Source organism: Rhinatrema bivittatum, unplaced genomic scaffold (assembly GCF_901001135.1).
Source record: "Rhinatrema bivittatum unplaced genomic scaffold, aRhiBiv1.1, whole genome shotgun sequence".
Classification (NCBI taxonomy): Eukaryota; Metazoa; Chordata; class Amphibia; order Gymnophiona; family Rhinatrematidae; genus Rhinatrema; species Rhinatrema bivittatum.
The window spans coordinates 1-13391 of record NW_021820664.1 but is presented as its reverse complement, the minus strand read 5'-3'; the positions used below and the strand labels follow the sequence as shown (position 1 = coordinate 13391).

Sequence of the window (13391 nt, the reverse complement as noted above, 5' to 3'; positions counted from 1 at the left end):
GAACCTTTAAAACAAATCCCCCACCCTCCCGAACCCCCCCAAAATGTTTTAAATTACCTGGGGTCCAGTGGGGGGGTCCCGACGCGATCTCCCTCTCTCTGGCCACGACTGCGTTGAGAGAAATGGCGTCGGTGGCCCTTTGCCCTTATCATGTGACAGGGCAAAGGAAGCGCCGGCGCCATTTTGGTTCCTGGCTCTCGACGTCACGCTTCCAGGAGATCGTCCGTATGACATAGTGAGGGCAAAGGTAGCGCCGGCGCCATTTTGAAGATTGGCAATACAGCCCGCGTGCAGGAGGTCGCTCCCGGACCCCCGCTGGACTTTTGGCAAGTCTTGTGGGGGTCAGGAGGCCCCCCAAGCTGGCCAAAAGTCCCTGTGGGTCCAGCGGGGGTCCGGGGGCGATCTCCTGGACGCGTGATGTCGGGAACCAGGAACCAAAATGGCGCCGGCGCTACCTTTGCCCTGTCACATGATAAGGGCAAAGGGCCACCGGCGCCATTTCTCTCAACGCAGCCATGGCCAGAGAGAGGGAGATCGCGTCGGGACCCCCCCCCACTGGACCCCAGGTAATTTAAAACATTTGGGGGGGTTCGGGAGGGTGGGGGATTTGTTTTAAAGGCTCGGGGTGGGTTTTAGGGTTTTTTTGGTGTGCCCTATTTAACGATACAATACAAATGCCCCTGACGATAAATCGGGGGCATTTGTATTGTATCGTGCACAATTTTAAAATTATCTGACGATAATTTTAATCGTTCAAAAACGATTCACATCCCTAGCAAATATATTGTGCCAGCAGAAGGAGAAAATGGATGCTCGTATTGAACATCCGTTTTCCTAACCTGCACTGACAGCCATGTCTCCTGGGAGCCTGATGCTGAGGAGGCGGTAGTGACGCACATTTTCCCCTAGCACCTCCTTTTTTACATGGCAGCTCATTACCCTATTGCATTGTGCGCCTGGGAGAGGTGGGTGGGCATGTGTTAGGAAAGCGGGCGCTCTATCACGAATGCCCATTTTTCGCATGCCAATATTGCATCGGCCTGCTGGTAGGTGACTTGCCTCTCCTCTTTCCAGCCAGATCTTGGAACCAGTTGGGTAACCACCACTTCTCCCTCACCTGGTGGTCGAGCAATTTGATCCCCTGGATTAGTGGGAATACACAGCTAAACAAACAGCTCCTTCCCCACACCACCTGGGGAGGAAGGGGAGATGGAAACTTCCTCTCAAAAGCAAAATCAGTCTCTCAGAAAAGACACCAAAAAATCTCTTAGGAATAAAGCTACTACTCAGTCGATGCGAGTTTAAGATTCAAAACTTCTACGGCTCCTTACCCTAAAGCTTGGGGTCTAACTTCTACAAATTAACAGGAACTGAACAGAAAACAGAAAAGCTCTTTTACTTCTCAAACTTAAAACTCAAAATCCACACAGACCATTAGGGGCACCTGCTTTTATAACAGGAGGATCAGCCCATGGCAGCAGCCTGGCGTGTGGGTGCGGTAGCAGACATGGTGCATTCCTCTCTCTATGTATTCAAGTGGACTCACATAGCAACCAGAAATGCTGCATGTGCAGAGTGGGTCTCCTTGTGAAATCACTGCTTTCTGGATGGAATTAGCGGATCTAGCGCTCACTTAGAATGTCAGGGGGGGTCGCAGTGCTTCGGAGATCACTGCCATGGCACTACCATGCCAGTCCATCTGTCAAAGCACTGTGCGGTAAATGCAAGACAGTGTTTGACAAGGGCAACATTTTGGTGGTTTTAATTCCCATATGCAAAGGGATAAATGACAGTGGTCTTCTTTAGAGGGTTTTTTTTATAGATGTTATTACACTTCAGTTATATTTTTCTTTATTTATTCTATAGACATTTAAATTGATTCTCCTGATCTCAGCTTTTGTGTGACAGTTTGGTGAACACTGTCAGCAAGCTCCTTCTCATTACCATTTTAGGCCACTAGATGGGGCTAGCACTAGAGCATGCCCTGCTAAATACAGCGCAAACTCCAACCAAGTTAACAGCTTGAGGGTTCAAATCTGGTCACTTTTTCTATAGCATTATGGTGCCAGGAGCACCAGCCTCAGTGTTACAGTGCTGTGAAAGCTGTCACCATTAAAATCTTCAGTCTTGTAGTTGTTGTTTATCTGCTGTGGCCACGTTGTGGTGACTGCAGCACAAAGTCTGGCAAGCTCACTGTTTTAAGGATTTTAGCTCTTCTATTCATGAGAACGTATTACGTGGGGTTTTATTTAGGGGTTTGCACATAGAAACTACACTTGATTCTATTTTTTTTTCTCTCATTTTCTTTTTCTAATTTTTGTTTCATGGACATGGTGATTGATCACCTTTTTCTGCCCTGCTGCTTGTTTGGGGTTACTCGTTGCTTACCTTGTTTGGTTCTTTTGAAAGCTGAACAAAAAACAGAATCAGAAGGTACAAACTGGTCCAAATATTACAAAATTCTGCATCCAAACCTTTTGTTAGGGGGTCATCAGCGGGATCACGCCTCGCCCTTACTGAGGGATTTGTATTGGCTTCCCATAGAACAAAGACTGAAATTAATGATTTGAAATCCGGTTCATGAGTTGGCTATGGGATTGCTCCTTACAGTTTATCAAATCTATGTATTCCTTCTGTTCCCTCACCTTCGCTGCAGCCTGTTAGACGATTGCTAACTATTCCAACAATAAAACCGACCTACTAGGCTAAAACCCAAAACAGAGCCTTCTCAGCTATTGGGCGAACAACGTGGAACGCTTCACCCACTGATCTTAGAACAAGTTCTGATCTAAAGGCCTTTCGCAAACATCCGAAGGCGCATCCTTATAGTGAAACTTTTCATTGCTGAAAATTATATTTAGGTTAAACGTGCTGTATAGATTTGGCTGGGAGGTTTATATTGTATGTATTCATTCTGTGCTTGCTTGTTTTTGATTTATGATTGTTCATTTGGAATCTGCCCAGCACAAAGTTTTTTGTTATGAGCAGGCTAGAAATTTTTGTAAATCAAATAAATAAATAAATAAATACATACAAAGTTTATATCTAAGGTGTACAATAGGGTTGTACAATCAAAAAATACATTGTTTTGTTTCATTTCTTTTTTATGTCAGGTCATTTTTTACATTGATATAGCTTCATATGTAGCCTACTTTCTTCTTTTAATGAGCATTATTTGTGAATGGCATGAATGAAATGCATTTATTGCACAATATTTGTGAAGAGTGCACACTAACCTGCTTTAGTGCAGATTACTAAATTAAATTGTTGGGGGGGGAGGTGTTCTCTCATTTCATTTCAAAATGATATGAAAAACATAGGACATGTCGTTGGCATTTCCTTTCTCATTTCAAATGATTGCACATCCCTAATGTATACAGAGAGAGAGCACAGTGAGAAACAGCTGAATAGTGTCACGTTTTTCTTAGCCCTCCTGCTGGACGTAGTAGGAGATATTGAGGAGGGGTGGGTTGTGATTATTTTGTAGAAAAGCAGGACTGTTTGGAGGATCCTTTATGTGCGGATAAATGTTTCTCCTTGTTCTGTGACTGTTTCTAAACTCTTCCTTTTTCTCTTTTACTTTCAGTGTATCTGGGTTTATGGAGCCAGCAGATTTCTGCCCAGATATCTATCTTCTCAGTGCCAGAAACCCCAGTGGTGGGAGATGATGTCCTGCTCTCTGTCAGATTCACTAGGGATATCTGGCGCTTCTCCTGGTACAAAATGGAGGACTATATGAATGATTGGATCTTGTATTATGATCCAGCTTTTCATCCCAGTATGACAATTAATCCCTCTTATGAAGGTCGGGTGAGGGGGTTTGCAAACAGTTCCATGGAGATCTCAAGAGTAGATACAAGTGACAGTGGAAATTACACCGTGGAAATAGAAACAGAACCACAAGAGATTTTCAGAATGACAATCTCTATAACAGTTTCTGGTAAGTGTTCTTGCACTAATTGTACATATACTGCACCCCTCCGCATCTTCAATCTCATTCATCTTACTTTTTATATTAATCTTCTGTCATTCTGAAGAGGGAATCCTTATCATAGTAATACACAGAACTGCCTACTCCTGGAAAGTAGCCGGTAGCAGATTTAAAATAAATTGGAGGAAACATTTTTCCCCTCAACACACGATCAAGCTGTGGAATTTGTTGCCAGAGGATGAGGTCACAGCATCTCACCTAGCGGGGTTTAATAAGGGACTGGACAAGTTCCATGAGGAAAAGTCCACAAAACAGGTGATTCCAGGAAAGCCAATACTTTTCACTGGGAGCAAACAGCAAGAAATTGGATTACATATTGAGATGGGCTACTGTCAGTGATGGGATGCTGGGCTCGATGGACCTGCAATCTGACCCAGCATGCAACTTCTTATGTTCTTATTTATGCTGGCATTACCCAGCACGGACACATGGTCCCTGTGCCATTACTGATCATAGCAACACCCGGCACTGACACCTGCTCCCTGTGCCATTACTGATCATAGTAATACCCGGCATTGACAACTGCTCCCTGTGTCATTACTGATCATAGTAATACCCGGCACTGACACCTGCTCCCTGTGTCATTACTGATCATAGTAACACCCAGCACCGACACCTGCTCCCTGTGTCATTACTGATCATAGTAACACCCAGCACCGACACCTGCTCCCCGTGTCATTACTGATCATAGTAACACCCGGCACTGACACTTGCTCCCTGTGCATTACTGATCATAGTAACACCCAGCAATGACACCTGCTCCCTGTGCCATTACTGATCATAGTAACACCCGGCACTGACACCTGCTCCCCGTGTCATTACTGATCATAGTAATACCCGGCACTGACACCTGCTCCCTGTGCCATTACTGATCATAGTAACACCCGGCACTGACACCTGCTCCCTGTGTCATCACTGACCATAGTAACACCCGGCACTGACACCTGCTCCCTGTGTCATCACTGACCATAGTAACACCCGGCACTGACACCTGCTCCCTGTGTCATTACTGATCATAGTAACACCCAGCACTGACACCTGCTCCCTGTGTCATTACTGATCATAGTAACACCCGGCACTGACACCTACTCCCTGTGTCATTACTGATCATAGTAACACCCGGCACTGACACCTGCTCCCTGTGTCATTACTGATCATAGTAACACCCGGCACCGACACCTGCTCCCCGTGTCATTACTGATCATAGTAACACCCGGCACTGACACCTGCTCCCCGTGTCATTACTGATCATAGTAACACCAGGCACTGACACCTGCTCCCTGTGCCATTACTGATCATAGTAACACCCGGCACTGACACCTGCTCCCTGTGCCATTACTGATCATAGTAACACCCGGCACTGACACCTGCTCCCTGTGTCATCACTGACCATAGTAACACCCGGCACTGACACCTGCTCCCTGTGTCATCACTGACCATAGTAACACACGGCACTGACACCTGCTCCCTGTGTCATTACTGATCATAGTAATACCCGGCACTGACACCTGCTCCCTGTGCCATTACTGATCATAGTAACACCCAGCACTGACACCTGCTCCCTGTGTCATTACTGATCCTAGTAACACCCAGCACTGACACCTGCTCCCTGTGCCATTACTGATCCTAGTAACACCCGGCACTGACACCTGCTCCCTGTGCCATTACTGATCATAGTAACACCCGGCACTGACACCTGCTCCCTGTGTCATTACTGATCATAGTAACACCCGGCACTGACACCTGCTCCCTGTGCATTACTGATCATAGTAACACCCGGCACTGACACCTGCTCCCTGTGCATTACTGATCATAGTAACACCCGGCACTGACACCTGCTCCCTGTGCATTACTGATCATAGTAACACCCGGCACTGACACCTGCTCCCTGTGCCATTACTGATCATAGTAACACCCGGCACTGACACCTGCTCCCTGTGTCATTACTGATCATAGTAATACCCGGCACTGACACCTGCTCCCTGTGCCATTACTGATCATAGTAACACCCGGCACTGACACCTGCTCCCTGTGTCATTACTGATCATAGTAATACCCGGCACTGACACCTGCTCCCTGTGTCATTACTGATCATAGTAATACCCGGCACTGACACCTGCTCCCTGTGCCATTACTGATCCTAGTAACACCCAGCACTGACACCTGCTCCCTGTGCCATTACTGATCATAGTAACACCCGGCACTGACACCTGCTCCCTGTGCCATTACTGATCATAGTAACACCCGGCACTGACACCTGCTCCCTGTGTCATTACTGATCATAGTAACACCCGGCACTGACACCTGCTCCCTGTGCATTACTGATCATAGTAACACCCGGCACTGACACCTGCTCCCTGTGCATTACTGATCATAGTAACACCCGGCACTGACACCTGCTCCCTGTGCCATTACTGATCATAGTAACACCCGGCACTGACACCTGCTCCCTGTGTCATTACTGATCATAGTAACACCCGGCACTGACACCTGCTCCCTGTGTCATTACTGATCATAGTAGTACCCGGCACTGACACCTGCTCCCTGTGCCATTACTGATCATAGTAACACCCGGCACTGACACCTGCTCCCTGTGTCATTACTGATCATAGTAATACCCGGCACTGACACCTGCTCCCTGTGTCATTACTGATCATAGTAATACCCGGCACTGACACCTGCTCCCTGTGCCATTACTGATCATAGTAACACCCGGCACTGACACCTGCTCCCTGTGTCATCACTGACCATAGTAACACCCGGCACTGACACCTGCTCCCTGTGTCATTACTGATCATAGTAATACCCGGCACTGACACCTGCTCCCCGTGTCATTACTGATCATAGTAACACCAGGCACTGACACCTGCTCCCTGTGCCATTACTGATCATAGTAACACCCGGCACTGACACCTGCTCCCTGTGTCATCACTGACCATAGTAACACCCGGCACTGACACCTGCTCCCTGTGTCATTACTGATCATAGTAATACCCGGCACTGACACCTGCTCCCTGTGCCATTACTGATCATAGTAACACCCGGCACTGACACCTGCTCCCTGTGTCATCACTGACCATAGTAACACCCGGCACTGACACCTGCTCCCTGTGTCATCACTGACCATAGTAACACCCGGCACTGACACCTGCTCCCTGTGTCATTACTGATCATAGTAACACCCGGCACTGACACCTGCTCCCTGTGTCATTACTGATCATAGTAACACCCGGCACTGACACCTGCTCCCTGTGTCATTACTGATCATAGTAACACCCGGCACCGACACCTGCTCCCTGTGTCATTACTGATCATAATAACACCCGGCACCGACACCTGCTCCCCGTGTCATTACTGATCATAGTAACACCCGGCACTGACACCTGCTCCCCGTGTCATTACTGATCATAGTAACACCAGGCACTGACACCTGCTCCCTGTGCCATTACTGACCATAGTAACACCCGGCACTGACACCTGCTCCCTGTGTCATCACTGACCATAGTAACACACGGCACTGACACCTGCTCCCTGTGTCATTACTGATCATAGTAATACCCGGCACTGACACCTGCTCCCTGTGCCATTACTGATCATAGTAACACCCAGCACTGACACCTGCTCCCTGTGTCATTACTGATCCTAGTAAAACCCAGCACTGACACCTGCTCCCTGTGTCATTACTGATCATAGTAACACCCGGCACTGACACCTGCTCCCTGTGCATTACTGATCATAGTAACACCCGGCACTGACACCTGCTCCCTGTGCATTACTGATCATAGTAACACCCGGCACTGACACCTGCTCCCTGTGCCATTACTGATCATAGTAACACCCGGCACTGACACCTGCTCCCTGTGTCATTACTGATCATAGTAGCATCCGGCACTGACACCTGCTCCCTGTGCCATTACTGATCATAGTAACACCCGGCACTGACACCTGCTCCCTGTGTCATTACTGATCATAGTAATACCCGGCACTGACACCTGCTCCCTGTGTCATTACTGATCATAGTAATACCCGGCACTGACACCTGCTCCCTGTGCCATTACTGATCATAGTAACACCCGGCACTGACACCTGCTCCCTGTGCCATTACTGATCATAGTAACACCCGGCACTGACACCTGCTCCCTGTGTCATTACTGATCATAGTAACACCCGGCACTGACACCTGCTCCCTGTGTCATTACTGATCATAGTAATACCCGGCACTGACACCTGCTCCCTGTGCCATTACTGATCATAGTAATACCCGGCACTGACACCTGCTCCCTGTGCCATTACTGATCATAGTAACACCCGGCACTGACACCTGCTCCCTGTGTCATTACTGATCATAGTAATACCCGGCACTGACACCTGCTCCCTGTGCCATTACTGATCATAGTAATACCCGGCACTGACACCTGCTCCCTGTGTCATTACTGATCATAGTAACACCCGGCACTGACACCTGCTCCCTGTGCCATTACTGATCATAGTAATACCCGGCACTGACACCTGCTCCCTGTGCCATTACTGATTATAGTGACACCCGGCACTGAAACTGTTGCATTGGAGGCGCACCCTTGGGCTGAGGTGGGGTTGACGCAACCCATAGGCAAGGACCTATGGGTTGCATTCTCATCGGGTTGAGTCTTTGGGTGCCGGGGCCGGCAGGACTTAGGCGGGCCTCGAGGTTAGTTGGAGATAGTAGGTGGTTCAGCCCAGAGACAGCAGCTGGTAGATGGCATAGTTCTATCCCAGATGTGATTCAGTACGGGAACTCGGGCACCAGGGAACAAGGAGGGACTAAAGGTGCTTGAGCAATGAAAGGCCTGAATCTTAGTAATCCATGTCCAGAGGATAGGGACGGAGGCATCACTGATAGACAAGAGTGAAGGCTGGCGGCCAGTGGAAGTTGTAGCAAGCAACAAAGAACTCTGGACTCAGAAAAGTCTATAACATAGTCGTGCATAGCAATGGTCAGGGCACAGAGAAGGCAGACGTGCTCAGGCGAAGCAATGGTCAGGGCACGGAGAAGGCAGGCGTGGTCAGACGAGCAATGATCAGGGTCCGGAGAAGGCAGGCATGGTTAGATGTAGCAGTGTTCAGACTTGGAGAAGGCAGGCGTGGTCAGAGGTAGCAATGGTCAAATTCCGGAAGTCAATCAAACACTGAGATGAGACGAACACAGGAAAAGGTACCAGGAGCTATGGAGAATCAGGAACACGGAGCAAGGCAGAGAAGGGTAGCAACAAATACTCGGAGTACGAGGAGACCTGTTGCAAAGTCAACATTATGGAGCGAGGCCTGAGCTTTTATACACTGAAGGATCTGACGTCAGCATCCAGGTCCGCGGCCAGGTTCCCGCCATGGGCCCTTCAAAGGAATCACTGATGGGCGCAGCGCTGCTGGTGGCGTCTCTCTGCGGACCACGCAGAGAGGCCCAATGAATGGAGGCATCCTGGCTGGAGGTCCCAGGCAATTTGGCAGGGCTGGAGGTGCTGGCAGGAGCCCGAGGTCGGGGCTGGCGGCTTACCACCGCCAGCGACGGGGAGCCAGAGACTGGAATCTGTTTAGAAACATGAGAGGGCCATGCTGCGGGACTGCTGTGGGCGGCGCGTGTAAGAGAACACCCCCCCCCCCCTTTACGCCCCCCTTCTGGAAGTCGAGGTTTGCCCTGATGGGCGTTAGCCAAAGTCTCTATTACCTTTTGCTGTTCTGTCTTTCGCTGGGCCAGGCCAGGGATGGCCTGAATCGCTGAGACCTGTGCCAGGTCCATGGGCTTGGCAATCTGTTAGGATTTGTAGGTATGTGGGCCCCTGGGCCGAGGTGAGAATTGGAACTGCCCACAGGGAGGAGCCCTGTGAGCCTCACCATCGGGAGGCGAGGTCTCAGTGACATCAGACACAGCAATAGGTTAGCATCTTTATTAAGAGAAAGAGAGGCACTGGCCGAGTGTTACAGATGGGGGGCCTGTTATGCGCATGCAGGCTTTGGCTGGATATAGCAAGAGATACCATGAGCAGCTGCTGCGCGAGAATAGGAGATGTGTGCCCTTGGACCTCGGTGAACCCAGAGAGGAGCTCCGGAGAAACACCGAGGCTGGTGAGACAGATCCTTGTCTGGGTCGAGACCAAGCCCAGGCCCCTGCTGACCTGCATACCTCAGTGAGACCAACCACCCTTGGCTGGTCTCTGTGTGGTCCTCCGACTACTGCAAGCCCTTTCAAACCTGCTGCTGGGAACGGCAAAGCCAGCAGGTCAGACAGGAGACGAGGGCGGACGAAGGCTCTGGAACATGAAGGCTGAGAGAGGAGATTTGGGGCTTGAAGACTCAGACGATAAGCTTGAGATGTGAAGACTCAGACGAAAAGCTTCAGCACGAAGACTCATGATCAAAGTTTAGGAACAAGTACTGTTTTGAGGCTGTGACGCAGCATGCCCTACATAGCCCACAGCCCATGGACTGGTCGCAGACCACACTTGAGTGTGAAGCAGACTCCAGATGAATACATGGTAGTTGAAGCTGGAACATGGCAAAGATTCAGTAGAAGCCTGTACCAAGGCGCGCCCTACACAGCCGCCCATGGCTGGTCGCGGACCATGCTGGAATGGCACAGGTTCAGTCCGAGTCTTAGGCATGAACGGTGCAGCCACCAGAGCATCCAAGGGCAGAGACAAATTCCAGGGTAAGGGACCAAGACGAGACATGGCTTCGAGCAAAGGGAAGGGGGCCAAGGCGAGAATTGGTTTAGGCATGAAACATGGGACCAAGACGAGACTTGGCTTCAGTGAAGATGACCCTCCAGAGACTAGTGCTGCGAGATGAGAAGACTGGCCCATGCCACGAGGTGACAAGACACGACATGACACGCCAGAGAAGGTAGCGATGAGGAACCAAGGGTCCAGGAAGCAGAAGCGGAGACGAGGCATCAGGAAGGAGTCCAACTGACCGAGGCTCCAATGTCCGAGAACAGGAACCGAATGAAACAGATTTACCCTCGGGATGGCCATCTGGAGGACTCGAGGAGCTGAAACATCACAGGAACAGCTCCTTCAAGGAATGTTACTTCAAGCTGCAAACACTAAAAAAACAAACCACTCTTACATTTTAACGATTTCCGAACAATACTTCAGTCCACAATATTCACGAAAATAGACTACTGCAACTTGCTTCTCCTTGGCCTTCCAAAAAACACCATCTCACCCCTCCAATTACTGCAGAACGCAGTTGCACGCATCCTCACCAACACTCGCAGGAACGAACACATAACCCCAATCCTCAAAGAACTACACTGGTTACCTATTCAACAGCGCATACACTACAAAACCCTCACAATAATACACAAATCCTTACACAACCCAGATATAACAGAATTATTGTTGTAAATAATTCACCTGTATATAATTCTTCACTGCGTGTACCAAACCATTTTATTTGCCTTGCAATTTGTACAGTTTTACCCTTGTTTGTCCCCCCTCTTTCCCCTCTACCCAGTTCGCCTATCAGTTACATTGTAAAGCCCAGTTGGCTACTTTATGTTACATGGAAACCGATGTGATGTTTACCTAACGAATGTCAGTATACAAAAAACTGCTAATAAATAATAAATAAAATAAATATGAATTGGCCCCATAGCACCTTCTCCTTCCGCAGCACAAACAGACCCACCCGATCACGCTACCTTAAACATTCCCACACCCAGACTCACCCATTACAATGCACCAGGGAACGCGCCCTATCCATTGCCGGCCCCACACTCTGAAATTCTATGCCCGCTGACATACACCAAGAATACTGCCTACACAATTTTAAAAAAAACCCTAAAAACTTGGCTCTTCACACAAGCATACTCATAATCTCAAGAACTCTACACTGCATCCTATTACAATGCATCCTATACCACCCCAACTCCCTGCCCTCACAATAACCTACGCCCCCCGCACTTATCCTACCAACTCACCACACAGTAGCTCCCATCAAGGAGAATACTAAACCTCACCTTACCCTAGTTTACTCTACTAAAAACAGTCCAGTCAATACACACGAATTTATTATTACCCTAACTATACTAGTAAAATTAGATATTTATATACATTTCATTACAATACGAACCCCTACTGATCACCTTATTTACCGGAATTCTGCACTTAAAAAATAAAATCTGCTTAGCTGGTTCTGTTAAACTGTCATTATAGTTATTCTGTAAAAATTGTTATATTGGTTACACTGTAAAGCACTCTTGCTGACTCCATGTTGCCTGTAAACCAATTTGATGTCCAACAACGAAGGCCGGTATAGAAAAACCTTAAATAAATAAATAAATCAGGAAAACCACGAAACATCAAGAAGAGACCAGGAACATGAAGAACGATGAGGGATCCCACGAAGAACAGGAAATACCAACAAGAGTGAAGACGAGAAGTCCTTGAGACGAACTAACTCCTTGCAAAGGCAACTAAGGACTGGAAGCTGGGCCCTTAAATAGGGCTGAAGATCAGGAACGCTCTGGGAGGAGTCCAGGTGGGGCCAGGAGGCTGGCTCTTTAAATCAGTAAAGGAGGTGCGGCCCGTGCCCTAGGAGACAAGAAGCAGGAAGTATGCAGAATCATAGCCAGCGGCTCCTGCCACTGCTGGAGGCCCTGAGGGCGGCTCTAGACACTAGGAAAGCCTGGGGACTGCGGCCTACAGACCGTGAAGCTGAAGAGAGCATTGGCGGCACTCCCTGCCGCAAGAGGGTCCCGATAGGCGCGGCTCTATGCCGCGCTGAAGATTAAAGTCCATGGATCCTGCCGTAAAGGTCAGCGGCTCCTGCGGCGCTGGTAAGTGCATAATCATAACACCGAGGAGTGGGGAGTGCAGTAGAAAGTGCAGGAGAAAGTCTCAGAGTCTGTGCAGTGGGGTATATCCAGAGGGGATACCTCTGTAGTGAAGACACGGCAATGGTCCGCAGAGCGGGGTACACCAATGAGGTTCCTCAGTAGTGATGATAAGGAGGTGGTCCGTGGAACAGGGTAAGCCGGTGAGGGTTCTTTAGTAGAGATGACACGGTAGTGGTCCGCAGCGCGGGGTACATCGATGAGGGTTCCACACTAGAGATGGTTCGGTAGTGGTCCACAGCACGGGATACAACGATGAGGGTTCCTCACTAGAGATGGTACAGTAGTGGTCCACAGCGCGGGGTACACCGATGAGGGTTCCACACTAGAGATGGTACGGTAGTGGTCCGCAGCGCGGGGTTCACCAATGAGGGGTTCTTCATTAGAGATGGTACAGTAAAGGTCCGCAGAGCAGATGTACTCACAGAAGCGAAGGTTCCAAGAGAGACCCTGGTAGTAGTCCAAGGCGATAGGCCCTCCGAGGAGCAGATAGCCAGAGATGAGGAAAGGGCCCCCAAGGAGTGGGTA

At 49.0% G+C, this 13391-nt stretch overlaps 1 protein-coding gene across 1 annotated transcript in view; it reads left to right on the top strand.

Moving 5' to 3' along the window:
• LOC115081934 (pregnancy-specific beta-1-glycoprotein 5-like) overlaps positions 1 to 3940 on the top strand; it is a gene marked incomplete at its 3' end in the record, with an annotated part of 32370 nt that extends 28430 nt beyond the window's left edge. The window contains exon 3 of the mRNA XM_029586181.1: positions 3587 to 3940. Coding sequence (XP_029442041.1) covers positions 3587 to 3940 — 354 coding nt within the window. The remainder of the gene's footprint in view (positions 1 to 3586) is intronic.
• Between the last annotated feature and the right edge of the window lie 9451 nt (positions 3941 to 13391).